The sequence below is a fragment of the Hydra viridissima genome, unplaced genomic scaffold (assembly GCF_058129835.1).
Source record: "Hydra viridissima isolate aposymbiotic clone 2 unplaced genomic scaffold, HvirCarnegie_v1 scaffold_15, whole genome shotgun sequence".
Classification (NCBI taxonomy): Eukaryota; Metazoa; Cnidaria; class Hydrozoa; order Anthoathecata; family Hydridae; genus Hydra; species Hydra viridissima.
Genome location: NW_028324314.1, coordinates 9,004,795 through 9,020,843, shown reverse-complemented (window position 1 = coordinate 9,020,843; position 16,049 = coordinate 9,004,795). Strand labels below are relative to the sequence as shown.

Sequence of the window (16,049 nt, the reverse complement as noted above, 5' to 3'; positions counted from 1 at the left end):
ATTAAAAAAAAACTTCATGTCTAAAAATTAAAATCATTTAAAGTTATTTCAGGGAGTAATTGGGGCGGGGGAGAGGGGACTTTTTTGCATGGTTATAAATCTTAAACGAAAAGAGATTTTTTTGATGAAATATGAAATCTGTCGATGAATTTTAATCTAGCTCATAACAGAACAAAAAAAATATATAGTTAAAGGTGACGTAGTTCTAGGAAGAGGGCAGTTGGGGGAGGGGAGAGGAGGGGTTGGTTTAGCTCAAATTACCCTAATTTTTTTGCAAGTTATCGTTATTCGAAACCAGTATCAACATAGTAAAAGTTTTAGTATGCCCAATGCTTCTTAGTTACCTATATTGTACAACAAATTTCTGGACACTGCCCTAAAATATGTAATTTCTCCCAAGGCCCCACTAAAAAAAGTTGTCTTTTAAAAATTTTGAATGAGGACAATGATAACTCTTTGAAGATAATCAAAAAAAAATGTTTTGGGAATGTGATGCAAGTTCTTTGGACATGTTCCTATGCACTGCAATACATAAACTTCAAAGTTAGGTAGAGTGTGCTACCTTAAGCGTTAAAAAATTGTGAGAACTGCTTATCAAAAGGAGAATTCTGATGACGCAACAAAAGAAATATTTCCGACAGAACAGTTTGCCACATTTATCTTCATTACCTCTTGCTTCATAATAACGAATTCCAAGAAAAAATCTAAGGTTAAAAAGGACAAGTGTGTGGAGCTCAATATTTCTATATTAACAGTTTTTTATTAAAAAATTAAGTAAAAAGTTTTCATTGTAAAGTTAAATCCTCTACGTCAAAACAAATGATATTTTTCAAAGATTTTTATGTATTGACGGAAAAACAATATAAAGTTTTCTTTTATTTCCTTTTTATTTTTTTATTTATTTCATATGAAACATTCAGATATGCAATTAAATTACATCATTAGATTTTAAACGATATTCCAAACGAAATAACTTTAAATAAAGGAATATACATAAAAATTAGCTTAGAAAACTACGCTGCGCAAGGAATGCTAGATCTCTTCATGGCCGACAGCATCTTTTGCACTTTACCAATTTCTTTAGCCAGCTCAAAAGTTGGTATGTTATCATCTGTAGCCACGTTCACAAGAATCTGAAATAGCATTTAATCATGTTTTAAATGCAGTAAATTTACAGTTCAAACAAAGTCAAGAAAAAGAAAAACATCGGAACATATATGAACCAACTTACTTTCTTGATGTGATGCCAAGAACTGGTAGAATCCTTAGTGGGCTTTTGGTTGACTTGAGATTTCTTATCAGCTTTGACAGCTAGAGAATGCAAGTATTTGATGTACTCGGGCAACTTTAAGCCTCGGTCACTTTCGATAACATCATTTAATGCCTGACGCACGTGATTTATGCTGTCACGCTTTTTCCCCTGGAACACACTTGTCGCTTTATCTAAGTAGCTTTTAATATCTACAGCGAGATAGAAAAGTTTGAATGAGATTTATCCGATAAATTTATAAAACTATTAACAGAAAGTACAATTTCGGAATACTTAAAGCAAGTTTTGAAAACAAATTTTTTAAATTTCTTAACAATATTGCTCATTTTCTAAAAAATAGTTTTATTTTAAAGCAGTTGCTTTTTTTTACACTGCACGAAAATAAAATACCGTGTAAAAGTTACTTACGATCTTCTGCGTAATCCTTCCAATGCCAAAGATCTTCTTGTTCATCCGAAGTCATGTTATTTAAAGCTAAAGAGTTTTTAGTGGAGAAATTATTCCAGCTTTTTGGCTCAACAAAAGTAGTCGCGATGGTTGTGGCAGTGATTGTTGGTGGTGGTGACAAGAGAAGGGGTGGAGTGTGAGAAATGGGTGAGTGAAGTGAAGTGAAGTGTGAGCAAGTTAAAAAACAATAAAAGTAATTATTTTAACAAGTATTACTTACGCCCTGAACGAATTAAACCATTCAAATAGTCTATTTGATTTAAGTATGATCTCTTTTGGTACATGAAACCTTCTTTGGCGTCATTTAGATGTTCGATAGCTGAAGAAAAACCATTTGCTATTGTGCTATACCTCGAAAGAACGTTTTGATGTTGATGGCAAGCGTCATGAGATTCTAAAAAGCAACATATAAAAAAAAAAAATCAACTTTGATTTAAATAACTACGTGGTTTGAAACACTCTCATTTTTATGCTAATTATCAATATTTAAACCAATACCTTATGTCGAATTACCAAATTGCATAAAAAAAGTCTTTAAAGTTCTATGAGTTTTTAAATACACTTTTACTTATGCGTTACAAGAAAAAAGAGATGCAGTTCTAAATCTAATTTTGTTTTCTCAGAACTTTCAAAAAAACCAATCATCTTCTTGTTTTTAAATAGACACAGGGATATACTTGCATACCTTCATTAGGAATTTGATGGCGTGTAAAAGCTGCATCTTTTGTATTCTTTCCAAATTCTTCGACATTGAGAGATTCCCAAGGCACTGCACGTGTCATTGCAATGTTTGTTTCTTCACTTCTCAAGTTTATATCTGGTAGAGGGTCATAAACCAGTTTGTGAAACCGTAGTTCCTCTTCTGTGTAAACGTGTGATCGCTTCTCTAATTTAGCTGTTGTTGTTGATTTGACTTCATTTTCGAGACGTGATGCGTTTTTCTCCATCTAAAGAATTTAAACACAAGTTTTATTAATTAAAAGTTAAAATTTCATAAAAACATAAGAAAAACTTTGATTTCTTGAGTATTAGAACTTCTGAACATTTTTGATTTAGAAAAGTTTAAATTTTTTATACACAATTTTATCATAAAGTTCAAGTTTCAAAGTTTCTTGACTTTGATAAAAAGGTTATATTAATTGTCTAAATCAGATTAACTTTGATTTCCAAAGCAACATTCCTAATATTATAACTACAAAGTTAATGAAAAATTCTTTGGAAATTACATTATTATATTGTTTGACTTTATTGCTTTTATTGTAAAGTTCAAGTTTAACAAGGATATGTTTAGTTTAAGTATTGATATTTCAATATACTTGTTTACAAGCTCGATTAACATAAAAACTAAGTTTTCTTAAAACATCAGGAAACGTATAACGTTACTTGAGAATTACAACTGATAAACATTTTAGATCTAGAAAAAATTAAGCTTTTTGGTATGTTTTCATAGTAAAGTTCTACACTGTTTAACTACGATCTATTTAGATATGTTTAAATATTTAGATTTCAATTTACCTGTTTACAAGCTCGGTCAACATCTTTAGCTTTTGCATCAATGCTTGCAGTATTATCTTCCAACTCTTTAATCTTAGGTTCTGCAGACTTTGCTGCCGAAGAACCCAGTGTTTTGTATATAGACAAGTCAATACAGATCGATCCTTATATAATATGTATGAAGATAATATCTTTAATTATAAGAAAGGAAATGAATAAAAGTAAATGAAACGAAAAATTATATTACTGAGTCTTCAGAGTCTTTATTACCGTTTTTTATAGTTTGTAAAAGGTAAATGGTGCATAATTATTGCACAACAGTATCATTACGAAAATAATTAAAAAATCAAACCACCTACCTTTAATACTGAAAGGACCTCTAAAGAAAGTTCCTGTAAGATTATACCCAACACAAGTTTTGCTTTCTGAACTAAATTTAGCATATAGGCAAAGTTCTGTTATGTTGAACAATGATTCAGCAAACTTGCTAATTTCTGCAAACAAAAATTTAGCCAATAAAAAAATTTATAAGTTGTTAAATAATTCTAAGTGAAAAAAGAATACTTAGAATAGTTACAGTAATAAAGAAAAAAGATGGTTAAAGAAAAAACCTTAAATTTACCATCTACTATATTTTTTGCAAATTTTACTACTTCTTTAGCTTTATCAATAATATATTTTCCAATATCTGTCAATTCTGTAGCAGCTTTTAAAAAGAACTCTCCTACTGCAGTTAACCCCAACATAATCTAAATAAAAATAACATTTCTTTATACTTTTTCAAGTCTAGTGCAAAATATAAGGCAAAAAAAAAAAAAAAAAAAAAATTTAAATTTATCATTATTCAGGCTGAATGCTCATAAAAATAAAAAAAAAAAAAAGATTAAAAATGATAAATACCCAGTCAAGCATTTTTCTTAACAATAATAAAAAAATTTCATAATTAGTAATTAATAACCTACCAAATATCCCATAATAATCAAATAAAAAAATGATTAGAAAATTACCTTTATTCCTATTTGTTCAGCCCATGCTGCAAACTTAGCTAACCCTCTTGTAATCTCACATGCAGCTATGCATACAAGATTAGGCGCCTTCCATTTACAATTATCCCATTTCATACAACCAACAGGATGTCCCCAAATAGTAGTGCATTTATCTACCCATCCAAAAAATGGAACACAAACTATAAAAATCATAAAATTTTCAAGTAAGTTTTAAAATTCAGCAGGGCTCCAGTAAGGTTTCATATTATGATTCTTAAATGCTTAATCATTTGCATATTAAGGACCTTGCAAATTATATTATTATTTTTAGGCTATGAATAATTAACAAAAAAAACCTTAAAAAATTTCTTTTTTTGTGTTTCTTGCTACATTTTATGTTATAAGATTCATTTTGCATAATAATTTCAATATTTCAATAGGTCTAACGCTCCCTTTATAAATAGAAAAAATATGTAAGATAAAAATTTAAAGAAAAGTAATAATACTTTTAGCCTTTTACTTTAGTTTTTTACGGAATATTTAAGGGACATCTTTAATTCTCAATTGACAGATGCCCTTAAAATACTCCAAATATTTTTGCTCATGAATTACCTATTCCACTTGTTATACCTATTCCACCTAAAATTTCCATTTGTTCAAATACATCCATTTAATTTGAAAACCATTTGGTCAACAAACTTACCCTAGGTGGCTGCAGCAACACATTCTTGGCAACCAATGAACTTCCAAGCACTTTTGTGGAAAAAAAAAATCTCTCAGTCTAATTGCTTGAGCCTTTCTATAAAGTAACGCAACTTACTCATTGAAATCATTTTCTATTTGTCGATTGAGACATTGTGCCAGAAGATAGCCTCTTATACTGAAACTTTTGTTTTACCTCTCTCTTGACAGTGTGGGAATTTCTATCAATAATGTCTTCCCCAGAAGGACAGTAAGCTCATGAAACTTAAACTCACAGTTTTCAAAAAAACTTCTAGTCTCTTCATTTCTAAACGTAGTGCTATTGTCCATCAATATTTCCTCTGGTGCTCCTCTTTTACAAAATATGTAGTGGAAGTGTCAGATTACTGTGGTGTTACCTGAGAGAGTGAAAGTTGAATCTTGAAGGACCACATTCCATTGAGATCAAATAACTTTCTTCTCTGCAGTTAGTGGTATCCATAGCTAAGTTCTTCCTATTATTTCCAAACAAAGCACAAAATTCTTCTGAGAACCAAGTGTCCAATTTGCTTGTGTATTTAATATACTTTCAAGGATGCACAATTTTTCTTGAGGTTTTTTATTTACAAGTTTTTTATTTACACAAAAAATTATCTAAATTGGTTATCTGTTTGCAATGAAATCATCTTGTAGCGTCAAATGCTTGTCATTTGCAAGTTTATACAAGTGTGTGTGTGTATGCACACACACACACAAACACTTGTATAAACTTGAATTATAATTATTTGCTTCTTTTAAAAAAAAAAAATTACATTTTCAAGTTTAATTGAACCAAAACAAATATATTAAATCATTTAAAAACAATCCTAACAGAAAAAATTCATTAAAAACAGCATGAAACACCAAATTCCATCCCTTAATAAATTATGTTTTAAACTTCATTTTCCCTTTGTTGCATTTAAGAGAAACTGGGATTTGGAAATCACGTTTTATTAAAAACTTCAATAAAATAACCTTAGTATCATTTATACCTATTCCACATTCATTCTCACATCTTGCTTTTGATTGATTCATTTCTGCTTCTAATTTCTGTTTTCTTTCTTCTAATCTTTTTTTATACAGCTTAGTTTCTAAAACATTTCAAAAATTATTGATTTAACACACTCTGAAATAATATTAGGAAAAAATTCTTTCAAATGCACCTAAACGCAAAATGAACGCTTCACTTACACATTTCATTTTATTTTAATTTTCGTCAATATATTGATTATAAAAAAAATTAAGAATAGAGCACTTAAACAGAGTTATTTTGATGATAATAGTTAAACTGCTTCTAAGGATGGTGAAAAAAAAAAAATAAAAAAAAAAAGAACCAAAATTATGGTTTGTTTAACAAAATAAAGTAAAATGACTATTATTGTTATGCACACTAATACAGCTTTAATTGAAACATTTTTGATTTATCAATAACTAGTGTTACCACCTCTTGATGATATTAAAGCTTGACAGCGCCGTGGCATACTTTCAATTCAAGATCTAATCATTTCTAGAGGGATATCTTCCTACATATGGATAAGACTTTGATGCTGCTCGTATAGACTGTTTGGTAGTGGATGTTGGGTTCTAACACGGGATCCAATTATTTTCCAAAGATGCTCTATTGAGTTCATATCAGAACTGCAAGCTGGCCATTCCAAAACTTCAATATTAACATTATTTAAGTATTCAAGAACAGTATGTGCTGTATATGGTCTAGTCTTATCCTGCATAAGAAGGAATAAATCTCCAATGTATGGTGCAAAAGATACCAAAAAAGGTTTTAAAACGTCTGCTATGTATTATTGAGAAGTCAGATGTCAACCATTAACAATAAAAAGCTTTATGCGAGCTGTTAAAGATATTCCACTCCATACCATCAATGAGCCGCCTTCATATAAAGCAGTTTCTCAAATAAAACATGCAAAATATCTTTCATTTGGCCTTCTCTAAACTCATAGACAACAATTAGAACTTACAAGGCAAAACCTTGAATCATCTGTAAATAAGACCTGTGCCCAATCCTGTATTTCCTTATTTATACGCATCCTTTCAAAAGCCAGTCTGTTTCTTCAGTGGCCTAAAGACAATCTGGGGCCAGTAGTTGCTGCCTGATGTCCTAAATTTAAAGTGCAAAGTCTTCTTCTTATGGTACCTAGACTAACACCAGTTCCATGAACCTTAGCAAGTTGTATTTGGAGACTTCGTACAGTATTGAACCATTCTTTCAGTGTTCAAAGGATTAAAAATTGGTCCTCCATGGCATTAGTGGGTAACAGTCTGTCTTGGCCAAGTTGTCTAGCGTGATCATTGGTCTCTGCAAACCTTTGTAGACCCTACCGACAGTTGTATGAGAAATTCCAAATCTTCTACCAAGTTCGTGATTTGTTAATCTTTCATTTGACAAAGTGGCAATTGCAACACATTCATCATAGCTTAAATTTTGTCTAGATTGCTGCATTGCAAACAGATATGTTGCTCAAAGGACAGTTATTTTTTCTACTGTTAAAACAATTTAAAATTAACATACTTTTCTTTTAGAAATGAGGTTTAATTATAGCAAAACATGCTACTTATCAGAAGCTACAATAGTTTCGAAATTAAATGTAGGAAATAGAATAAAAACTACAAAAGCTATAACAATAAATATTACTATCATCTTTGTTATTGATTAATCCGAGAAATACATAATATTCTTCAAAATAAGTCGGAATTTATAAATGGTACGTTAATTTTGCAGTTAATTGTATTATTTCTTTAGATATTTTCATGAACATTCTCTCAAATATCAATCATATATATAGGTGTATATATATGGTTTATTTTGAGAGAGAGTTTCCATGAAGATATCTAAAGCCCATAAAGTAATAAGACTATACTGTAAATAAATATTCTGTAATACAGACACTTAACAATGAGAGAAGACCTTTGAAGGTTATTCAAATTTAAGTTTATGGTAAAAATTGTTAAAAAGAATAAGTCAACTATGATCTAACAAGTTTGAAGAAGATCAAAGTAAATTTATTACTAACCATTTTCCCATCGCATTATTGTTGCATTTACAGCTGCAACATGTTTCTCAGCATTTTCTAAAGCAGTTTCTACTCTCTTTAATACTTTTTTAGCTTTCTGCGCTGTTTCGTTTATAAACTGTAAACTAGCATTTAGCACCCGCAAAATAATGTCTGTAGTGAGGCATCCGTCGAACTAAGGAGATATTTTTTTAAATAAAAATGTAAGACATTAGTAGCTAAAAATACATACATACATACATACATACATACATACATACATACATACATACATACATACATACATACAAATGCCCCACCCTCTTCCTCCTCTTCCCCTCTCCCCTACAGAAAAAAAAGAGAAACATTTTAACAAATTAACACACTTACAGAAAATGAATTCAGCCTCTTGTTAGCATAATCAGCTTTTACTTTTACAGACATAGTTAAAACACCCCATAAGTCTCCAGAAACTTCAAAAGAAAATGCGGAACTTGTAATTTCAATGTTTATTAAACTTCCTACTCCAAGAATGTTTATATATCCTTTGATGCAGACTTCAAAATTATTAGGTTGGATATCTAGGTATAAAACAGGTCCCTCTGTGTGATTATCAGCTGATCGATAAAGTTTAATCATACCTATAAAAAAATATATATATCTGACAAATGTATTCAAAACACTAAAAAGAAAAAAATTATTAAAAGTGATTTTTGGTTCATACCAATTATAATCATTATGTAAAAGTAAGTAAGAAAAACTATTTTGAGTTTTTAGCAACAAATATTTGCATACCATTTAACATTTGCTTTAAGCATATGTTATTCAAATTAAACTAAACGTAAATATCACAAATTAATGTTTATCAAAAATAAATATATGAAAGGAAAAAAACAAAAAATTTAAAAATAAAGCAGAAGTATATAGAAAAGCTTGTTGATGTTAGTATTTCATTATGATAAGCTTGCAACTAATAGAAATTAGGCTTTTGAAACGAATAATGGATTTATGCCAATTATTTTTTTATTATTGGTATGCAGGATTATTTCACAGGGTAAGAGGTCTCATTACACTTGGTAGCTTTGAGTTAGATAATAAAAATGACATTCTCATTGTTAAAAATATTATACATGCATATTAAAACAGTACAGACTTTAAATATAAATACCATACCTGATCCCCAATCATCAATTGGATCGAAATTTGCATTCAAAAAAAATGTCTTTTTTTCGAGATCAATTTTAAATTCACATTCAATTTTGTAAGTCAATATGGAAATTTTTCCTTTTAACATTAAACCAGGAGGTATAGCTAAGTCCAACTCGTCAATTTTTATTTCTAAAAAAACAATTTTCAAAATTAATAAAAATAAAAAATTATGTAATATTAGAATACACTTTGAAAATTGATTAAAGTTTAAATGATACTAACTTTTACTTTTTCTTGTGTTACAATATTTATTTGGTAATTTTATTTCATACATTTAAATTCTACAATTCTTTCTTAAACTGCATTTATATAATTTAAATTGTACATTTCAATTTGTTTGAAATTGTAGAATTATGTTGTAATTTATAGAATTATAATTTAAAATTTACATATTTATTGTTCTTTTTAAGTTGCACAAATATACCGTAAATTTCTCATTTAATTTGTATTTATATTGCATTTCAAACTTGATATTGTTGCAATACTTATTAAAAAAGATTTTTATAGTTGAATTGTAAAAAAACACTAAATTTTATTAACTTATTTTAATCATTTTTTCAGCAATTGCTTGACATAAAAATTATTACTTAAGTTAAAAAAATTAAACAAGTATTCTTACAGAGATAAAGCAAACTTGATGCAAAAGTTATAAAAATTAAACAATATATTCTTATAGAGATAAAGTTATAAAAATTAAACAATATATTCTTATAGAGATAAAACAAGATTGGTAAACAAATTAAACAAAATATTTTTATATAGATAAACAAACTTGATGCAAAAAATAAAAACTAGCCAAAACATCCTTTAAAAAAAATCAAAGCAAACTTGATGCAAAACCTTCAGCACACTGTCATTTAAATTAGATTCTTGTTACTTAAATGTTTTTGTTGATTCTTAATTCAGTTTTATTATGAAAAGTATCAACTGATAAAAAAATTATAAAGTTAACTTAAGAAAACACAAAAGTTCAAATTTTTATCCCAATTTCTGAAAAAATAATAATAAAAAAAATGATATTTGAACATGGCTCAAAAAATGTTGCTTTATTTATTTGACTTTCAGTTCAAAAGTTCTGTTTAGTTGTTTTAGGCTCAATATCAATGATGCTCATATCAAGGTAAAAAGTTCGTTTTTTTTTCTGGCATTTTCGCAGTTGAACTTTGAAGCTAACTCGTTTTCTCTACAAACACTTGTCAGAATGAAAAAAACTCATGGAGGTTTCTAAAAGTTTATATAGTAAGAGTTAGGGTACTTCTTTTTCTTTTTACTATGATAACAAATCCTCCATAATAGCTAATTTAAAATTTGCTTAAAAAAATCTGAAGCAAAAATTTATAAACCTATTAAGCTTAGTATATATCTCATGAGGATTAGTCTTAACAATTAGGTATAACATTTCTATATTTTAAAGGTGTTTTGCACACTATCTGTCTTTGAATGGCCCACTGTGAGGATTTTTCATCTTCTTTCAATACAGAAAATGGTTTCTGTCTTTATTAGTTTTCAATTTTTCAAAGTTGATTTAATTTTCTTTTCTTGTAATGTGATTGAAAAAAAAATTATAAGCCCTATTCATCCTTTTAAAACTCTGAACTCAAGCTTTCTCTACAACTTTATTGTTTGATTCTAAACAAGCAACCAAATGCTTTTTTACCAATACATTCGATAAAAAGAACATGCAACAAATCTTACAGCAGCAAATCTGAAGAAAAAGCTACACATATTGGCACAAGAAATTATTGAGTTTAACTTTACACACCACTGTTTTTTTCGTCAAAAAAAGATGGGAGATTTAGTCTGATGCATTTGGAATTTGAAGCCCACCTTTTGGCATTTTTGAGAGATGATTTAGTGGTGGTAGAAAACAGGTGTAATGGTGAAGTAGGATCTTCTTGGCTGTTTACAGCATTTGATAATTTAAAGAAAAAAATTGACTTGTTTGTACATGATAGAATATAGGATTTAGTTTTAGGGGACACAAACGGTGATGTGTGCTAATATATGCAATAAATGACTAAGTTGATGGTGCTGTTTGCAACCAAAAAAGAATGTTTAAAAATATTTACAATGAATATTTTTTCCACATTTTGGTCTGCACCTAAAGGTGTCAGTCAACCTATTCCTAAATGAGGCAATGGGGCTAGATTATCAATATATAAAACCATTTAATTTAAAAATATTGCCTTTACATTCAAACTCTTTTTTTAAATAAAATGTTTTGCAGCAAATTTTATTTCAAAAACTTAGATCATGAGCCTAAATAGAAATTAAAAAGAAAGTTATCTTTTTTTTTTTTTTAAAATCATTTTTAAGAATATCTTTAAAGATAGCATTGTAAATTATATGTAGATAGTATTATAAATGGTAATACTAATATAAGTAAAAACAATAATACAATTTTGATTAAAAGAAATATATTGAAAAAGGCTGTTAGAAAAGTTATTCTTTAAATGTAATCCCTCCATTAAACTTGTTTTAACAATATTTATCCATTAAACTCTAACATATTTTCTCCAACATTTAAAATAAATATGCATTGAATACAAATTCCCAACTATTCATTATTAAATTTTAAGACATTCAGCAATTGAAAGATTTTGTCTTTTCACTTAAGTTATTAAAAGAAACATGTAAGTAAAAGATATTAAATATCTATAATAGCATTAAGAAAAAAACGATTTTGCTTTTTCGTTCTTTTTTTAGTTGTTAGTTCTTTAAATTAAAAGTTCCCTTAGTAATTGACCTACTTAAGTAATGTAGCACAATGAAATTCAGTTGCAGAAAGTGCAAAAGCTTTTATTGACGTTATGGAGTTAATAAATTTAACAGTTGTGGAAAACTATCCAGTACAAAGGAATGAGAAAATACTTAGCAATATATGAAGTATTCTTTGGCACATAAAAATAGAGAACCTAATCAAAATAAAATCATGTTCAAACTTTACGTTGGTCAAAACAATTATTGCAATAAATATTAGGATTAAAAAGTTTACCTTCAAGATTGTGATTCCAAGAAACAATTGTTTCTCCTATAAAACCACTTTCTTTAACCATATCTGGTAAGCTATAGTTTTTTTTAAACACTTTTAGAATATTATCTACAGTTAAATCTCCTCCAAAGCTACGAGCATAGAAAAATATTTTTGCAGGTGAGAGTACATCAAACCCAATATAACCTTGAAACTTTAATGAATTGTTGGTATCTGTTTCATTACCCAGCACAATACTTGCTCCCATTTCTAAATATTTATTGAAAGGTAAAATTGTTATTTTTAAAGTTTATTTAAAAAAAAAACAAATTTTTACAAAAGTATTGAACTAAAATGAAAAAACAGGTTTAAAACTTTTAGGAAACTAAAATATCAAAGTAACAAATGCAACATATCTTAACAATCAAACAATGAGATTTTTAAGAAATTTTAAGTCATTTAAATTTGAGTAGCAATTTTAAAAATCTAATAAATGTCAAAAAAAAAAAAAATTTAAAATAAAAGAAAAAAGTAAGACCAATCAATGGGCATAAAAACAACCAATTATAAATACCGATTGTTAGAGAAGCAGCACTAAAATCAATTCCAAAGCTAAGTGAAAGATTTCCAATAGAAAGCCATTCTATTTTAAATGGATTTTGTACCATACCTTTCATAGTTCCTTTAATTTTTATCATTCCTTTTAAAAGAAACTCAATAGAACCTAAATAAATGCATTAATGTGTATATATTAAATCCAATAAAAAATATAATTAGGAAATAAAAATATTTTTATATAACATCCAAATATATATTTTTGTGCTAATTTTTATTTAAAATGGGTTAACTAGTTTTTTTTATTTGTTAGAAAAAAATCTTTGTTTTATAGAATGCTGGTAACAAAACAGAGAATTAAGTTGTTTTTCATTAAAACAACGAAATATCAGAAATTAGTCAGTAGTAAAAAATATCAGATAAAAGTTGCAAAAGATTGAAAAACTTTTGAATAGTTGAAACCTGTAATGACAAGTGACGTTTCTGTGATATGAAATTCACAAGTTATAGAAATTTTTTTTTCCTTAGATCCAAAGTTTAACTCCAAAGTTGCATTTTTCAAAGTAACATTGTCAAAAAGATTTATTTCACCATAAATACCAGCTTTAATATTGACATCAGTAGAATCTGAAACAAATCAATATATAATTTAAAAGAAAGTGAAAATAAATTTCAAAACAACAATATTTAGAATAATAATATTCCAAGAACTTATAATAAAAAAAAAAGAGTGGAATTGAAAAATTACAAAATTTTATATTGATTTTTAAAATTAAGTTAGTTTTAGTAAATCAAGTAGATTGATTAGATAAAAAAAAAAAATACTCTATACACATGAACCTTGTTATAGCATAAAAGAAGCTAGAAAATGAAAATTAAAAAAAAAAAAAATACTTATATTTCCTTTAAGGAAAAGTTCTGTGATTTTTTTCTTAACAAGAAAGTTACAGATACTATTATCACCACAATGCTGAGCTTTAGGTTTAAAAGAAGCTTCCAATGCAAGCCCTGAATATTTTATGCAAAAAAAAAAATATATATTAGTTAACTTAGTAAACTGCATAAAGTAAACACATTTCATTTGTGATTTTGTTTGTAGATAAAAAAAAACAAACAAAAAACAAAAAAAAACTAACATGTTATTTTAACTAAAAAAATAAAAATGGTTTTAATTTATTTTATATGCAAAGTAAGTTCTGATAAAGAAATTTATTAGAAAACAGATTTCTATTCTTGAAAATTTTTGTTAATTTTTAACTTTATCTAGAATTTTTTATTTGATTTTCTGCTACAACAGCAATACAGTACAACAATACTATATGACTGGAACATAGGTTTTTTGTTTTTCAAAACAGACTTTATTTTTTACCAGAATATAAATTAGGAATAATATTTCTGATACACCATCAACCAGCCTTTTTTTAAAAATTATAAACTCAGCTTTTATCCATAGTTTTTTCCTTAGAAAGTTTCTTAATTTAAAACGGTTTACTTGTGTTGTTCATTGATACATACAAGATTAATTATGAACTATAAGATTTTTTTTAATAAGAACTTTAAAAGCATCTTCACCTTCTTTAATATCAAACTTTCTTAACTCATTAATTGTTTTAAAATGAGTGGTTTTATCTTTATCTTTACTGATAACTTTAGGTTCGGTTGAAACATTTTTGCTTGTAGACTTTTTTATAACTCCATTATTTACATGAGAAGGTTTCTTTATACTACTTTTGCTATTTTTTAATTGTTTATTGTTTCCTGATTGTTTTTCTGTATTATTTGTTGATTCCAGACATTCTGGTCTATTTGAACTTTCTCCGCTACAATCCTTATTTCCAGTACTGGCCAGCATTTCTAAAGTAAAAAGAACAGTAAAAGCCTGAAAAAACTTTAAATGAAGGTTAATAAAATATTTAGGTTCTGATTTTGTTGTGGTAACAGACTTTGTAAATTAACCTATTCACATCAATCTTTTTTAGTGAGTTAGAAATAAATGGAAGAAAATAAAGCTTAACAAAATCAATTTAAGCATTTATTTTATAATGGTTTGATCAGTCTTGAAAACTATTTAAAGAAAAATAGGTAAAATGTACATTTACATTAAATTTTATGACTGACACATTGATATAACAATGAGACTGTTAATTGTTCAAAAACACATACTTATAGATACATCACGAAGCCAAGAATAAGGCATTTCAACTCCTGTAAAATTCTGCAATGCATGATCTAAACGAATGTTATCCATGACTAAACCAAAGGCTAATTTGAGAGGTTGATTTTGAGGCTTCCATATGAAAGCAGCAAATGTTAACCCTGTAATTCCATTAATCACTGGAGAACCAGTTACTCTATAATTAGAATTTATTACCACTTTTTCTTAATTTCAATACATCACAAAAGCCAAATAATAACAAGATTCAACATGTTTTATTGACAATTGATTAGATTATAGGTAAGTTAATACAATTTACACAAATTTAAAACTGTCACTATTAACATTTATTAACAAATTAAACCTTAAAAACTTAAAAATTTTTTTTTAAATACTACACATTTTAAGCACATCAAAAAGTAATGACCCTTAAAAATACTTTAAATACTTCCAAGTTATAAACTGTGTCATGTATTTTTTTATATATATTTTATAATGAAGGTTTATTTAAAAAAATGCTTACGTAAATTCCCCTGTTCCATTATTTTTATTTAACTTTCCTTCTATATAAAGATCTTTTATTATCTCAAGATTTTTAATATCTTCTTTGAATGAATTAATTCCAAATAAATTTGCAAGTGATTTGACATCCAATGCTGGAACATTTATACTAACATTGATATTTTGATCTGTGTCAAAAGTAAAGTCAATCTTTACTTTATTAGTAGTAGCATCTTTAAAACCAGCATTCTAAAAAATCAATATATACAATTTTCATTGATAAAATAATAATCTAACCTGTCAATTTAACAAATTTACTTTTAAGACATGAATGCATTATAATGCAAAGCAGAAAAAAATCTAAAAAAACCTAAAATCTTTCTGAAATTAGAAGCAAAATAATTGATTTTATAAATAGTTAAACAGTTCTAAAAAGGATATTAATAAATAATCTCAGAACAAAACTTATATGTTCTAAAAAAAAAAATTGCAATTACAGATATCATCTAGAAAATTGTCATCTAGAAAAAAAACTTGTAATTACAGATACCATCTAGAAAATTGTCAATGCTTAAACTATAACTTACTAAAAAAGGTATATGATGGTTTAAACAATTTACATAACTGTGATATTTATGAATACTTATGAATGAATGATACTTAGTTTAAACTTTAGAAATTTAGCATACTTAAATTTTGAAAACTAGATCATATTTCTTTAGTCAGACAAAAA

The 16,049-nt window shown here is 27.2% G+C and overlaps 1 protein-coding gene across 1 annotated transcript in view; it reads right to left on the bottom strand.

Annotated features, from left to right (window-relative positions):
• Positions 1–868: 868 nt before the first annotated feature.
• The window catches only part of LOC145193136 (uncharacterized), a 39,637-nt gene continuing 24,456 nt past the window's right edge, over positions 869–16,049 (bottom strand). The window contains exons 10-29 of the mRNA XM_090073109.1: positions 15,339–15,565; positions 14,824–15,011; positions 14,233–14,514; positions 13,555–13,668; positions 13,123–13,287; positions 12,680–12,829; positions 12,130–12,375; positions 9,099–9,263; positions 8,316–8,566; positions 7,947–8,121; positions 5,910–6,008; positions 4,219–4,397; positions 3,834–3,960; positions 3,571–3,705; positions 3,233–3,375; positions 2,403–2,664; positions 1,938–2,111; positions 1,679–1,744; positions 1,232–1,461; positions 869–1,133 (exon numbers count right to left, since the gene is read on the bottom strand). Coding sequence (XP_089929235.1) covers positions 1,014–1,133; positions 1,232–1,461; positions 1,679–1,744; positions 1,938–2,111; positions 2,403–2,664; positions 3,233–3,375; positions 3,571–3,705; positions 3,834–3,960; positions 4,219–4,397; positions 5,910–6,008; positions 7,947–8,121; positions 8,316–8,566; positions 9,099–9,263; positions 12,130–12,375; positions 12,680–12,829; positions 13,123–13,287; positions 13,555–13,668; positions 14,233–14,514; positions 14,824–15,011; positions 15,339–15,565 — 3,498 coding nt within the window. The 3' untranslated portion in view covers positions 869–1,013. The remainder of the gene's footprint in view (positions 1,134–1,231; positions 1,462–1,678; positions 1,745–1,937; positions 2,112–2,402; positions 2,665–3,232; positions 3,376–3,570; positions 3,706–3,833; positions 3,961–4,218; positions 4,398–5,909; positions 6,009–7,946; positions 8,122–8,315; positions 8,567–9,098; positions 9,264–12,129; positions 12,376–12,679; positions 12,830–13,122; positions 13,288–13,554; positions 13,669–14,232; positions 14,515–14,823; positions 15,012–15,338; positions 15,566–16,049) is intronic.